This window comes from Somniosus microcephalus, unplaced genomic scaffold (assembly GCF_052327205.1).
Source record: "Somniosus microcephalus isolate GS21.2 unplaced genomic scaffold, FLI_Smic_1.0 unresolved_chr4, whole genome shotgun sequence".
NCBI classification, from domain to species: domain Eukaryota; kingdom Metazoa; phylum Chordata; class Chondrichthyes; order Squaliformes; family Somniosidae; genus Somniosus; species Somniosus microcephalus.
Window position 1 is genome coordinate 38,723,411 of NW_028225182.1, and position 15,207 is coordinate 38,738,617.

Sequence of the window (15,207 nt, forward strand, 5' to 3'; positions counted from 1 at the left end):
TTCAAGTTTGTGCACCCGCGCGGTATCCATGTTATAAAAGCCGGCGAGCAGGCGCGCGGGGCCTCGCAGATGACGGCTGCGCGGCTTAACGGGAACATTGGTTGCGGACACTTGACGCACGAAAGGTTGGCGCCGGGGAAGGAGCATGCGGTGCCCGTTGGCACACCCTCCTTGAGACCGGTGGGCATCGTGGGTGGGGGGCTGTGGCCGTGCGCCACGGGCAAAACCAGCAGCCTCATTATTTAACTTTACAAATTTGTTTTTGATCTTGTGATTATTAATCGTCTCCCTTTAAAAAGGGGAGGGCACGCCGAAAGAACTAAAAAAGGTAAAGGACATTTTGAGCCTCCAAACCGCAGAGGGCGCCACGTTATATTAAAAAATATATATATATATTGCAATCTATAACAACAACAACAAAGAAAAACACCCAGACAAACTTAAAAACAAACCTTACCGTCGAAACGTCCAAAAAGCAAGCAGCTCAATTGGTGAGACGAATCATTTGCCCACAACGAAGATGGCGGCTCCCCCTACAAAGATGGCGTCGCACGCTAACAAAGATAGCGTCGCCCCCTACAAAGATGGCGTCGCTCGCTAAGAAAAATAGCGCCGCCCCCTACAAAGATGGCGTCGCTCGCTCAGAATGATAGCACCGCCCCCGACAAAGATGGCGAGGCCAAAGCACCCCCTCCCCCCCGGCCGGGTGCAAAGGGCGGGTTTGGAGCCTGACCTCTGACCCGGGCCGCTTCAGGACGGCATGTGTGAAGCTCAGCGGCTGCTGGAGGGAGATGGTGAGTGAGTGGAGAGTGAGTGTGACTGGAGAGTGAGTGGAGCTCTGGAGAGTGGAGGACTGGAGAGTGAGGGGGGGACTGGAGAGTGAGGGGGGGACTGGGGAGAATGGCTTGTCTGCATTACTTGGTCCTCGGCTTTAAAAAAAACTTTCCTACATATAAAAAATAATAATAAGATAAAGAACTTACATTTATATAGTGACTTTCACTAGGGAGTTCTCCATGGCCAATATTTATCTCTCAACCATCATTAAAAAAAATTATCTGGTTATTAACACATTGCTGTTTGTGGGAGCTTGCTGTGCGCAAATTGGCTGCCGCGTTTCCTACATTGCAACAGTGACTACACTTCAAAAAGTACTTCATTGGCTGTAAAGCGCTTTGGGACGTCCCGAGGTTGTGAAAGGCGCTGTAGAAATGCGAGTCTTTCCTATTTCTCGGGACGTCCCAAAGCGCTTTACAGCAGTCAATATGTTGTTAAAAACCAGAAATTGCTGTCACTTTCACAGGAGTAATGATGGTGAACGCTGATGGTTTCTCCGTCATTACTACCGCAAAATCCAGGCCATTCTATCCACTGCTCTGTGTACACTGGCGCAACAGAGAGTGAATTCTTCCCCAAAAACCAATCTCTATTTGTACTGGGATGCAGCTATGTTGAATCAATTATCGCCCTGGTTGTGGTGTTGCAGGATGAATATTTATAAAAGCTCGGAGAAAACTCTCCACTTGCCTGGATGAGTGCAGCTCCAAGTTTCCAACAACACTCAAGAAGCTCAACACCATCCAGGACAAGGCAATCCGCTTGATTGGCACCAATGTTCCCGTCAAGGTGTGTGGCCACGCAGCGCTCTGGAGGTTCCAGGCAGGCTGCTTGCTGGCTATCCAATTGGAAAAAACGGCAATGCACGGAGGTTTGAATGGGCTGCGCATCCAAAAAAAATTACAGGGAACCTTCATTGGCACCCCATCCACCACCTTAAACATTCACTCCCTCCACCACCGGCGTATCGTGGCTGCAGTGTGCACCATCTACAAGATGCACTGCAGCAACTCGCCAAGGCTTCTTCGACAGCAGCTCCCAAACCCACGGCTGCAATTATACAGGGTCCTGGTGCGACCACACCTGGCGTACTGTGTACAGTTTTGGTCTCCTTACCAAAGGAAGGATATACTTGCCATAGAGGAAGTGCAGTGAAGGTTCACCAGACTGATTCCTGGGATTGGGGATTGTCCTATGAGGAGAGACTAGGTCTATATTTTCTAGTGTTTAGAAGAATGAGCGATGATCTCATTGAAACGTACAAAATTCTTACAGGGCTTGACAGGGTAGATGCAGGGAGGATCTTTTCCCCTGGCTGGGGAGTCTAGAACCAGGGGTCACAGTCTCAGAATAAGGGGTCAGCCATTTCGGACTGAGATGAGGAGGAATTTCTTCACTCAGAGGGTGGTGAATCTTTGGAATTCTCTACCCCAGAGGGCTGTGGAGGCTCAGTATATTCAAGACAGAGATCGATTAGATTTTTGGATATGGGGATAGTGCAGGAAAGTGGCAATGAGGTAGAAGATCAGCCATGATCTTATTGAATGGCGGAGCAGGCTCGAAGGGCCGAATCGCCGACTCCTGCTCCTATTTCTTATGACCTCTACCACCTACAAGGACAAGGGCAGCAGGTGCATGGGAACACCATCCCCTCCACGTACCCCCTCCAAGTCACACACCATCCTGACTTGGAAATATATTGGCCATTCCTTCATCGTCAAAATCCTGGAACTCCCTCCCTAACAGCACTGTGGGAGCGCCTTCACCACACGGACTGCAGCGGGTCAAGAAGGCGGCTCACCACCACCTTCTCGAGGGCAATTAGGGATGGGCGATAAATGCTGGCCTTGCCAGCGACGCCCACATCCCAGGAACGAATATATATATTTTTTTAAAATGTACTGAGCAGCTGGCTCCTGCTTGTTCACCAGGTTGTAGCTTATTGTTTACGCACACCTGCATCACTCTTACACCGAACCCACTTGGCCATCTGACGTACACGATTGTTCGTTGTCCTATAGGTAACCGTTTTAAAACAAGTCAACACAGTCTTGCAACGAAAAGGAAAAAGAAAGACTTGCATTTCTATAACGCCTTTCACGACCACCGGACATCTCAAAGCGCTTTACAGCCAATGAAGTACTTTTTGAAGTGGAGTCACTGTTGTAATGTAGGAAACGCGGCAGCCAATTTGCGCACAGCAAGCTCCCACAAACAGCAATGTGACAATGACCAGATAATCTGTTTTTAGTGATGTTGGTTGAGGGATAAATATTGGCCCAGGACGAACTCCGCTGTTCTTCTTCGAAATAGTGGCGTGGGATCTTTTACATCCACCTGAGAGAGAGCAGACGGGGTCTCGGTTTAACGCCTCATCCGAAAGACGGCACCTCCGACAGTGCGGCGCTCCCTCAGTACTGGCACTGGGAGCGTCAGCCTGGAGTGGGACTTGAACCCACAACCTTCTGACTCGGAGGCGAGTGTGCTACCCACTGAGCCACAGCTGACACAGTGAGTGGTTAGGATTTGGAACGTGCTGCCTGATAGGGTGGTGGATACCGATTCAATAGTGGCCTTCAAAAGGGAATTGGATAAATACTCGAAGGGAAAAAATTGCAGGGATATGGGGAAAGAACGGGGGAGTGGGACTAACTGGATTACTCTTCGAAAGAGTAGGCTCGATGGGCCGAATGGCCACCTTCTTCTATAATTTGATCATAAGCCGAATTTGAGTTTCACTTCAGAACCCCGCTATTGAATTGCTGCCTTTGAAAGTAAATTGTCTGAATTTCTGTGTAGGCCAGCAGGAGGCAGAGTCTTCGCAGCAGAGTCTCCGTGAGCGCACTGGAGCAAGCGGCACAACTGGAGGAGGTGCCTAAAGCACAGGTGAAGTGAATGCAGGTTTTGGGGCTCGTCCGGGTGCCAATTGTGCCACTCTGCATTGCGCAGCATCCTTGTCACCACAATCACCGTCGCACACGATAGAAACATAGAAGATAGGAGCAGGAGTAGGCCATTCGGCCCCTCGAGCCTGCTCCGCCATTCAATGCGATCATGGCTGATCATCCAAATTCAGTACCCTGTCCCTGCCTTCTCCCCATACCCCTTGATCCCTTTAGCCTTAAGAAATACATCCAACTCCTTCTTGAATATATTTAATGAATTGGCCTCTACTGCCTTCTGTGGTAGAGAATTTCACAGGTTCACCACTCTCTGGGTGAAGAAATTCCTCCTAATTTCTGTCCTAAAAGGCCTACCCCTTATCCTTAGACTGTGACCCCTGGTTCTGGATTCCCCGACCATCGGGAACATCCTCCCTGCATCTAGTCTGTCCAGTCCTGCCAGAATTTTATAAGTTTCAATGAGATCCCCTCTCATTCTTCTAAACTCCAGCGAGTACAAGCCCAATTGACCCAATCTCTCCTCATACGTCATTCCTGCCATCCCAAGTATCAGCCTGGTGAATCTTCGCTGAACTCCTTCCGTGGCAAGAATATCCTTCCTCAGATAAGGCGACCAAAACTGCACACAATACTCAAGGTGTGGTCTCACCAAGGCCCTGTACAACTGTAGCAAGACATTCTTGTTCCTGTACTCAAACCCTCTCGCTATGAAGGCCAGCATACCATTTGCCTTCTTAACCGCCTGCTGCACCTGCATGCTTACCTTCAGCGACTGGTGCACAAGGACACCCAGGTCTCGTTGCACTTCCCCTTCTCCCAATCTATTGCCATTCAGATAATAATCTGCCTTCCTGTTTTTGACACCAAAGTGGATAACCTCGCATTTATCCACATTATATTGCATCTGCCATGCTTCTGCCCAATCACCCAACCTGTCCAAGTCATCCTGGAGTTTCTCGGCATCCTCCTCACAGCACACACGCCCACCCAGCTTTGTGTCATCTGCAAATTTGGAGATATTACATCTAGCTCCCTTGTCTAAATCATTACTATATATTGTCACCACGATCACTGTCGCACGTGATGGCCGTATCCTTTTTATTGCTAACTTGCGTAGAATTTACCACATGGTACCAGGCCATTCGGCCCAACTGGTCTGTACCACATTTCTGCTCCTCGCGAGTCTGCAAAGGGATATAGAGAGGTTAAGTGAGTGGGCAAACATTTGGCAGATGGAGTATAATGTGGGGAAATGTGAGGTTATCCACTTTGGGAGGAAGAATGAAAAAGCAAATTATTATTTAAATGGAGAGAGACTACAGAATGCTGCGGTACAGAGGGATCTGGGGGTCCTCGTACATGAAACACAAAAAGTTAGCATTCGAGTACAGCAAGTAATTAGGAAGGCTAACGGAATGTTGGCCTTTATTGTAAGGGGGATGGAGTATAAAAGTAGGGAAGTTTTGATGCAACTTTACAGGGTGTTGGTGAGCCCACACCCGGAGTACTGCGTACAGTTGTGGTCTCCATATTTAAGGAGGGATAAACTTGCATTGGAGGCAGTGCAGAGAAGGTTCACTAGGTTGATTCCTGGGATGAAGGGGTTGACGTATGAAGAAAGGTTGAGCAGGTTGGGCCTATACTCATTGGAGTTTAGAAGAATGAGAGGTGATCTTATTGAAACATATACGATTCTGAGGGGGCTTGACAGGGTAGATGCTGAGAGGATGTTTCCCCTCGTGGGGGAATCTAGAACTAGGGGGCATAGTTTCAGGATAAGGGGTCGCCCATTTAAGACGGAGATGAGGAGGAATTTCTTCTCTCAGAGGATCGTGACTCTTTGGAATTCTCTACCCCAGAGAGCTGTGGAGGCGGAGTCAGTGAATATATTCAAGGCGGAGATTGACGGACATTTGAACTACAGGGGAGTCGAGGGGTGTGGGGAGAGAGCGGGAAAGTGGAGTTGAGGCCAAGATTGGATCAGCCATGATCTTATTGAATGGCGGAGCAGGCTCGAGGGGCCGATTGGCCGACTCCCGCTCCTGTTTCTTATGTTCCTCCCACCTTACTTCATCTCACCCTCACCCTATCAGCATAATCCTCTATTCCCTTCTCCCTCGTGTGTTTATCCAGCCTCGGCTTAAATGTATCTCTGCTATTCGCCTCAACCACTCCCTGTGGCAGCGAGTTCCACATTCTCACCACTCTCTGGGTAAAGAAGTTTCTCCCGAATTCCCCACTGGATTTATTAGGGACCATCTTATGTTCATGAGATATAAATGCTAGTAAATGGATCAGTCCTCACTTGGCTGAGATTGAGAACTCCTCGGGGTGGGTGGGTGGGGGCGGGGATGGGGAATTGTCACGAGAGCTCTGCATCCTAAAGCCGACAAACTTTGCACCTAAATACCGGTTAAGCAGCGCCTGGATTTCAAAATTCTCATCCTTGATTTCAAATCCCTCCGTGGCCTCGCCCCTCCCTATCTCTGTAACCTCCTCCAGCCCCACTACCCCCCGAGATATCTGCGCTCCTCTAATTCTGCCCTCTTGAGCATCCCCGATTATAATCGCTCCACCATTGGTGGCCGTGCCTTCTGTTGCCTGGGCCCTAAACACTGGAATTCCCTGCCTAAACCTCTCTACCTCTCCTCCTTTAAGACGCTCCTTAAAACCTACGCCTTTGACCAAGCTTTTGGTCACCTGCCTTAGTATTTCCTTATATGGCTCTGTGTCGAATTTTTTGTCTTGCAATGCTCCTGTGAAGCGCCTTGGGACGTTTTACTACTACGCTAAAGATGCTATATAAATACAAGTTGTTGTTGTAAATCTCCACTCTGACACCTAACATTTAAAACACAGGATGTATTGGTTGGAATGGGTCTTGCTCCCTTTACTTGAGGGAGCGCCACTATCTGTGTAGCTCGCTTGAGGGCCTCGAGTGGCACAAAGGTTCATGCAACACCTTAAAAATCTGCTCCATTTCCTGCTTTTTTTCCAGTTCTGACGAACGGTCATCGACCTGAAACCTTAACTCTGTTTCTCTCTTCACAGATGCTGCCTGACCTGCTGAGTTTCTCCAGCATTTTCTGTTTTCATTTCATGCAACACCTGCCCTTTTACCTCCTCCCTTCCCACTGTCCAGGGCCCCAAACACCCCTTCCAGGTGGAACAGCGATTTACTTGTACTTCTTGCAATTTAGTACACTCACGATGCGGTCTCCTCTACATTGGGGAGACCAAACGCAGATTGGGTGACCGCTTTGCGGAACACCTCCGTTCAGTCCGTAAGGCTGACCCCGAGCTTCCGGTCGCCTGTCACTTTAATTCTCCGCCCCACTCCCACTCTGACCTCTCCGTCCTCGGCCTATTACACTGTTCCAATGAAACTCAACGTAAGCTCGAGGAACAGCACCTCATCTTTCGATTAGGCACTTTACAGCCTTCTGGACTCAACATTGAGTTCAACAATTTCAGACTATAACCCCTGCCCCCATTTTCAGGCTGTTTTCAGGCTCACAGAATCACAGAAACCCCACAGTGCAGATAGAGGCCATTTCGGCCCATCGAGCCTGCACCGACACACATCCCACCCGATCCCCGTAACCCCTACACCAACACACATCCCACCCTATCCCCATAACCCCTACACCAACACATATCCCACCCGATCCCTGTAACCCCACGTATTTAATCCCCCTAACACTAAGGGTCAATTTATCATAGCCAATCAACCTAACCCGCACATCTTTGGACTGTGGGAGGAAACCGGAGCACCCGGAGAAAACCCACGCAAACACGGGGAGAATGTGCAAACTCCACACAGACGGTCGCCCGAGGCCGGATTCGAACCCGGGTCTCTGGCGCTGTGAGGCAACAGTGCTAACCACTATGTCACCGTGCTGCCCATTGAAACTTATAAAATTCTAACAGGACTAGACAGACTAGATGCAGGAAGGATGTTCCCGATGGTCGGGGAGTCCAGAACCAGGGGTCACAGTCTAAGGATAAGGGGTAAGCCATTTAGGACAGAAATGAGGAGGAATTTCTTCACCCAGAGAGTGGTGAACCTGTGGAATTCTCTACCACACAAGGCAGTAGAGGCCAATTCATTAAACATATTCAAGAAGGAGTTGGATGTATTTCTTAAGGCTCAAGGGATATGGGGAGAAAGCAGGGACCGGGTACTGAATTTGGATGATCAGCCATGATCTCATTGAATGGCGGAGGAGGCTCGAGGGGCTGAATGGCCTACTCCTGCTCCTATCTTCTATATTTGATTCTGCCATCCCCATTAGCAACATTTAATCTCTCCTGCCTCCTACCCCAGCACAGACTGTTCCTTCAGTTCCTCCCTCCCCTTTTCCAGTTCTGATGAAGACCTGAAACATTAGCTCTGTTTCTGTCCCCACGGATGCTGCCTGGCCAGCTGAGTGCTTCCAGCATTTTCTGTTGTTTCACCAGATTGATTCCTGGGATGAGAGGGCTGTCCTATGAGGAGAGATTGAGTAGATTGGGCCTATACTCTCTGGAGTTTAGAAGAATGAGAGGTGATCTCACTGAAACATACAAGATTCTGAGGGGGGATTGACAGGGTAGATGCTGAGAGGCTGTTTCCCCCTGGCTGGAGAGTCTGGAACCAGGGGTCACAGGCTCAGGATAAGGGATCGGCCATTTAAGACTGAGATGAGGAGAAATGTCTTCACTCAGAGGGTGGTGAATCTTTGGAACAAGGGGCTGTGGATGCTGAAGAGTATATTCAAGGCTGAGATCGATAGATTTTTGGACTCTAGGGGAATCCAGGGATATGGGGAAAGTGCAGGAAAGTGGAGTTGAGGTCGAAGATCAGCCCTGATCTTACTGAATGGCGGAGCAGGCTCGAGGGGCCCTATGGCCGACTCCTGCTCCTAGTTCATTTGTTCTTCAAGCTTATGACTTCAACCCAATGGGCGTTCGTTAACCTTTGTACAGTCAGCACAGTCGCGCAGCACCAATGCTGCGTGTCGGAGATGAGTTTGGAAAATTTTGGCTGTGCGGGAGTCGCTGCAGTGACTCCGCCTCTGATACTGCTGACACCTGGGTGTCCTCGTACACCAGTCACTGAAAGCAAACATGCAGGTGCAGCAAGCAGTTAGGAAGGCAAATGGTATGTTGGCCTTCATTGCAAGAGGATTTGAGTACAGGAGCAAGGATGTCTTACTACAGTTGTACAGGGCCTTGGTGAGACCACACCTGGAGTACTGTGTGCAGTTTTGGTCTCCTTACCTAAGAAAGGATATACTTGCCATAGAGGGAGTGCAGCGAAGGTTCACCAGACTGATTCCTGGGATGGCAGGACTGTCGTATGAGGAGAGATTGGGTCGACTAGGCCTGTATTCACTAGAGTTTAGAAGAATGAGACGGGATCTCATTGAAACTTATAAAATTCTGACAGGGCTAGACAGACTGGATGCAGGGAGGATGTTTCCCCTGGCTGGGGGGTTCTAGAACGGGGGGTCACAGTCTCAGGATACGGGGTAGGACATTTAGGACTGAGATGAGGAGAAATGTCTTCACTCAGAGGGTGGTGAACCTGTGGAATTCTCTACCACAGAAGGCTGTGGAGGCCAAGTCACTGAATATATTTAAGAAGGAGATAGATAGATTTCTAGACACAAAAGACATCAAGGGGTATGGGGAGAGACCGGGAATATGGTATTGAGATAGAGGATCAGCCATGATCATATTGAATGGTGGAGCAGGCTCGAATGGCCGACTCATGCTCCTATTTTTCTATGTTTCTATGAAAGTGATGTAGTGCGCAGACCAGAAGGCCCCATGTGCGGTTGCGCCTGTCTGCCGGAGCTGCGATACGGATGTCACGCTGGGTGGTCGTGCCTCCGGGTTAGGTGACGGAGAATTTAGCCGGGGGGGGTAGGGTGGGGGTAATCCCATTCCTGATGGCTTTGCACTGACCCCCCCTTGTTGGAAGGTGTGTGAGAGCACACGGACATCAGGCTAGGACAGGGTCTGCCATGCCTACCTGAAATGGATAGCTTGCCGCCGTACACTGCTTAGGCCTGCGTGTGAATAACAGCCTTTCAGGCAAGGCACTGGAGGTTGCAAGAGTCGCAAATGTATCCTAGAAAGAGTCAGCACCTTTCGGAGAACATGGGAATAGGAGGGGGTGAGCAATGTGTTCTATGTCCTTTAGTTACCTGAGTTCTGTTTCATTTCAGCCTCGTATTGATGCCTTGCAATGTAATCCTTTTAAAAGCAGTATGTCGAAGAAAATGGAAGAGGTAGGTTGCTCATCAAGCTCATGGCTCCCTTCTTAAACAGTCCTTTTATTTGCATAGTTACATAGCATTTACAGCACAGAAACAACAACTTGTATTTATATAGCGCCTTTAATGTAGTAAAACGTCCCAAGGCGCTTCACAGGAGTATTGTAAGATAAAAAATTTGACACCGATCCACATAAGGAGAAATTAGGGCAGGTGACCAAAAGCTTGGTCAAAGAGGTCGGTTTTAAGGAGCGTCTTAAAGGAGGAGAGAGAGGTAGAGAGGCGGAGAGGTTTAAGGAGGGAATTCCAGAGCTTAGGGCCCAGGCAACAGAAGGCACGGCCACCAATGGTGGAGTGATTATAATCAGGGATGCTCAAGAGGGCAGAATTTGAGGAGCGCAGATATCTCGGGTGGTTGTGCGGCTGGAGGAGATTACAGAGATAGGGAGGGGGCGAGGGCCATGGAGGGATTTGAAAACAAGGATGAGAATTTTGAAATCGAGGCGCTGCTTAACCGGGAGCCAATGTAGGTCAGCGAGCACAGGGCTGCTGGGCGAATGGGACTCGGTGCGGGTTAGGACACGGGCAGCCGAGTTTTGGATGGCCTCAAGTTTACGTAGGGTGGAATGTGGGAGACCGGCCAGGAGTGCGTTGGAATAGTCAAGTCTAGAGGTAACAAAGGCGAGGATGAGGGTTTTGGCAGCGGATGAGCTGAGGCAAGGGCGGAAAGGGGCGATGTTACGGAGGTGGAAATATGCGGTCTTAGTTATGCCGCGGATATGTGGTCGGAAGCTCATTTCAGGGTCGAATATGACAGCATTTGGCCGAACAGATCCATGCTCCACACGAGCCTCCTCCTACCCTACTTCTAACCCCATCAACATATTTCTTTCTCCCTTAAGCTTCCCCTTAAATGCATCTATGCTGGTCGCCTCAACTACTCCCTGTGGTAGCAAGTTCCACATTCTCCCCACTCTGAGTAAAGAAGTTTCTCCTGAATTCCCTATTGGCACACCCAGCCCAGTCCACCCTGCAAAGTCCTCCTCACTAACATCTGGGGAACTGTGCCAAAATGGGGAGAGCTGTCCCACAGACTCGTCAAGCAACAGCCTGACATAGTCATACTCACAGAATCATACCTTTCAGCCAATGTCCCAGATCCCTTCACGGGCAGGACAGACCCACCAGAGGTGGCGGCACAGTGATATACAGTCAGGAGGGCATCCTCAACATTGACTCCAGACCCCATGCAGTCTCATGGCTTCAGGTCAAGCATGGACAAGGAAACCTTCTACTGATTACCACCTACCGCCCTCCCTCAGCTGATGAATCAGTACTCCTCCATGTTGAACACACTTGGAAGAGCACTGAGGATACTTCAATGTCCATCACCAAGAGTGGCTCGGTAACACCACTACTGACCGAGCTGGCCGGGTCCTGAAGGACATAGCTGCCAGACTGTGGCAGTTGGTGAGAGAACCAACACGAGGGAAAAACCTACTTGACCACCTCCTCACCAATCTACCTGTCGCAGGTGCATCTGTCCATGACAGCATTGGTAGCAGTGATCACCGCATAGTCCTTGTGGAGACGAAATCCCGTCTTCACACTGAGGACACCCTCCATCGTGTTGTGTGACACTACCACCGTGCTAAATGGGATAGATTCAGAACAGATCTAGCAGCTCAAAACTGGGCATCCATGAGGCGCTGTGGGCCATTAGCAGCAGCAGAATTGTATTCCACCACAATCTGTGACCTCATGGCCCGGCATATCCCTCACTCTACCATTACCATCAAGCCAGGGAACCAACCCTGGTTCAATAAGGAGTGTAGAAGAGCATGCCAGGAGCAGCACCAGACGTACCTAAAAATGAGGTGCCAACCTGGGGAAGCTGCAACACAGGACTACATGCATGCTAAAAACCGGAAGCAGCATACTATAGACAGGGCTAAGCGATCCCACAATCAACGGATCAAATCAAAGCTCTGCAGTTCTGCCGCATCCAGTCGTGAATGGTGGTGGACAATTAAACAACTAACGGGAGGAGGAGGAGGCTCAATGAATATCCCCATCCTCAATGATGATGGAACCCAGCACGTGAGTGCAAAAGACAAGGCTGAAGCGTTTGCAACCATCTTCAGCCAGAAGTGCAAACTGGATGGTCCATATCGGCTTCCTCCTGAGATCCCCACCATCACAGAATCCAGTCTTCAGCCAATTTGATTCACTCCACATGATATCAAGAAACGTCTGAGTGAACTGGATACAGCAAAGTCTATGGGCCCTGACAACATCCTGGCTGTCGTGCTGAAGACTTGTGCTCCAGAACTAGCCGCGCCTCTAGCCAAGCTGTTCCAGTACAGCTACAACACTGGCATCTATCCGACAATGTGGAAAACTGCCCAGGTATGTCCTGTCCACAAAAAGCAGGACAAATCCGATCCGGCCAATTACCGCCCCATCAGCCTACTCTCAATCATCAGCAAAGTGATGGAAGGTGTCATCGACAGTGCTATCAAGCGGCACTTACTCACTAATAACCTGCTCACCGATGCTCAGTTTGGGTTCCGCCAGGATCACTCGGCTCCAGACCTCATTACAGCCTTGGTCCATACATGGACAAAAGAGCTGAATTCCAGAGGTGAGGTGAGAGTGCCCTTGACATCAGGGCAGCATTTAACCGAGTGTGGCATCAAGGAGTCCCAGTAAAACTGAAGTCAATGGGAATCCGGGGGAAAACGCTCCACTGGCTGGAGTCATACCGAGCACAAAGGAAGATGGTTGTAGTTGTTGGAGGTCAATCATCTCAGCCCCAGGACATTGCTGCAGGAGTTCCTCAGGGCAGTGTCCTCGGCCAAACCATCTTCAGCTGCTTCATCAATGACCTTCCCTCCAATATAAGGTCAGAAGTGGGGCTGTTCGTTGATGATTGCACAGCATTCAGTTCCATTCGCAACTCCACAGATAATGAAGCAGTCCATGCCCGCATGCAGTAAGACCTGGATGACATCCAGGCTTGGGCTGATAAGTGGCAAGTAACAATCGCGCCACAGAAGTGCCAGGCAATGACTATCTCCAACAAGCGAGAGTCTAGCTGCTGCCCCTTGACATTCAACAGCATTACCATCGCTGAATCCCCCACCATCAATATCTCCACTTGCCTGGATGAGTGCAGCTCCAACAACACTCAAGAAGCTCGACACCATCCAGGACAAAGCAGCCCGCTTGATTGGCACCCCATCCACCACCTTAAACATTCACTCCCTGCACCATCGACGTACTGTGGCTGCAGTGTGTACCATCTACAAAATGCACTGCAGCAACTCGCCAAGGCTTCTTCGGCAGCACCTCCCAAACCCGTGACCTCTACCACTTAGAAGGACAAGGGCAGCAGGCGCATGGGAACACCACCACCTCCAAGCTCCCCTCCAAATCACACACACCATCCTGACTTGGAAGTATATCGCCGATCCTTCATCGTCGCTGGGTCAAAATCCTGGAACACCCTTCCTAACAGCGCTATGGGAGTACCTTCACCACACGGACTGCAGCGGTTCAAGAAGGCGGCTCACCACCACCTTCTCGAGGGCAACTAGGGATGGGAAATAAATGCCGGCCTGGCCAGCGACGCCCACATCCCAGGAATGAATAAAAAAAAACTCACTACCTAAAGAAAGACTTGCATTTCTATAGCGCCTTTCGCAACCTCAGGACGTCCCAAAGCGCTTTACAGCCAATGAAGTACTGTTTGATGTGTAGCCACTGTTGTAATGTAGGAAACGCGGCTGCCAATCTGCGCACAGGAAGCTCCCACAAACAGCAATGTGATAAGTGACTTGATAATCTGTTTATGTTATGTTGATTGAGGGATTAAATATTGGCCAGGACAGGGGATAACTCTCCTGCTCCTCTTCTAAGTAGTGCCGTGGGACCTTTTGCGTCCACTTGAGAGAGCAGACACTGGGAGTGTCAGCCTAGATTTTAGTGCTCAAGTCTGTGTCCATGCTTTTGTTGCTGTACAATGTACAGGAAACTTTTTTTTATCCGGCACGGACGGGACTGACGTGGTGCTGGTTCATCAAAAATTCCGGATAACCGATAGTTATAGTAAAAGATACGGAGCTGAGAGCTCCGTATAAAGCAACAAACCCTGTTGCTTAGCAACAGGTTCAGAACAATGGCCACAAGTTCCAAGCGTCTCTGTAGCTTAGCAACAGCTGCAGCCACACCCTTGCACAGCAACAGATGGAGGAAGGCAAGTAATAAAAGTTACCTGAACCTACTCCTGAATTTTGCCGGTTAACCGAGATTTCCGGTTATTTAGGTGCCGGTAAATCGAAAGTTTCCTGTAAGTTTGATGTCGAGGCTAAACGATGAATAGGGCAAGTGATTCGTTCTCGCACAAACCCATTAGAAAACCAGTTTAGCCTCCAGGACACTTTTTATGTGAAATTGCAATACTCGCAAGGCTTGGTTCATGGAGAAATGTGCGGGTTGTAAAGCCATCAATTGGCCGAATGATGTGTTGAAATATTGTGATGATTTCCTACTTGTTGATTGACAGATATGTAATCTCAGTGACTAGTTTCTTTTCTGCTTTCAGACTCCAAGCCAACCGTCCCTGCGCAGCAATGGAACTCCAACCACTCCATCAGCCACGGAAATTCGAGAGGTACGTTTGGGCTGCGGCAGCCTATTGCAGTGCTGTAACTTCCGTGGAATTCAGCAGAGCGGCTCCCCCCCCACACCCCCCGCCCCCCTCCCCCCCAGTGGCTAACCTGTACGAGGAAGCAAGACCCAGACCTGAAGATCAGAGGTTTCTCGATCTCGGTTCGGTGTTCTAGCTGATCACAACTGGGGTGGCGGTAGTGTGGCTGGTGGGGGTGGGGGGAGGTGGTCACGACTGTGGGCTTCAGCAGTCCTGGCTTAGGAAGTGAAAAATCAGCCAGCGGGTTCCAGATTGTCCTCATTGTACAGTGACTCTGGTTTCAGACCCCCCCAGCCAACCATCCAGGCACACTCATGGTGCTCCAACGACTCCACCAGCTGTGGAAATTTGAGAGGTATGATTGGGCTCAGACTTGCATTTATGTAGCGCCTTTCACGACCACCGAATGTCCAAAAGCGCTTTACAGCCAATGAGGTACTTTTTGAAGTGTAGTAATGTAGGAAACACAGCAGCCAATTTTGCGCATAGCAAG

General features: G+C 49.7%; 1 protein-coding gene across 6 annotated transcripts in view; it reads left to right on the plus strand.

The window, feature by feature from the left end:
* The first annotated feature begins 590 nt into the window (after nucleotides 1-590).
* Nucleotides 591-15,207, plus strand: part of LOC147090581 (uncharacterized) — a 142,026-nt gene continuing 127,409 nt past the window's right edge. For 2 of the 6 annotated variants that reach the window (XM_085977340.1, XM_085977345.1), the window contains exons 1-4: nucleotides 593-794; nucleotides 3,637-3,723; nucleotides 9,956-10,018; nucleotides 14,592-14,678. In XM_085977340.1, coding sequence (XP_085833466.1) covers nucleotides 792-794; nucleotides 3,637-3,723; nucleotides 9,956-10,018; nucleotides 14,592-14,678 — 240 coding nt within the window. In that variant the 5' untranslated portion in view covers nucleotides 593-791. Of the gene's footprint in view, nucleotides 795-3,636; nucleotides 3,724-9,955; nucleotides 10,019-14,591; nucleotides 14,679-15,207 lie in introns of all 6 variants that reach the window. The other 4 variants (XM_085977342.1, XM_085977341.1, XM_085977344.1 and 1 more) reach the window with 4 other exon arrangements.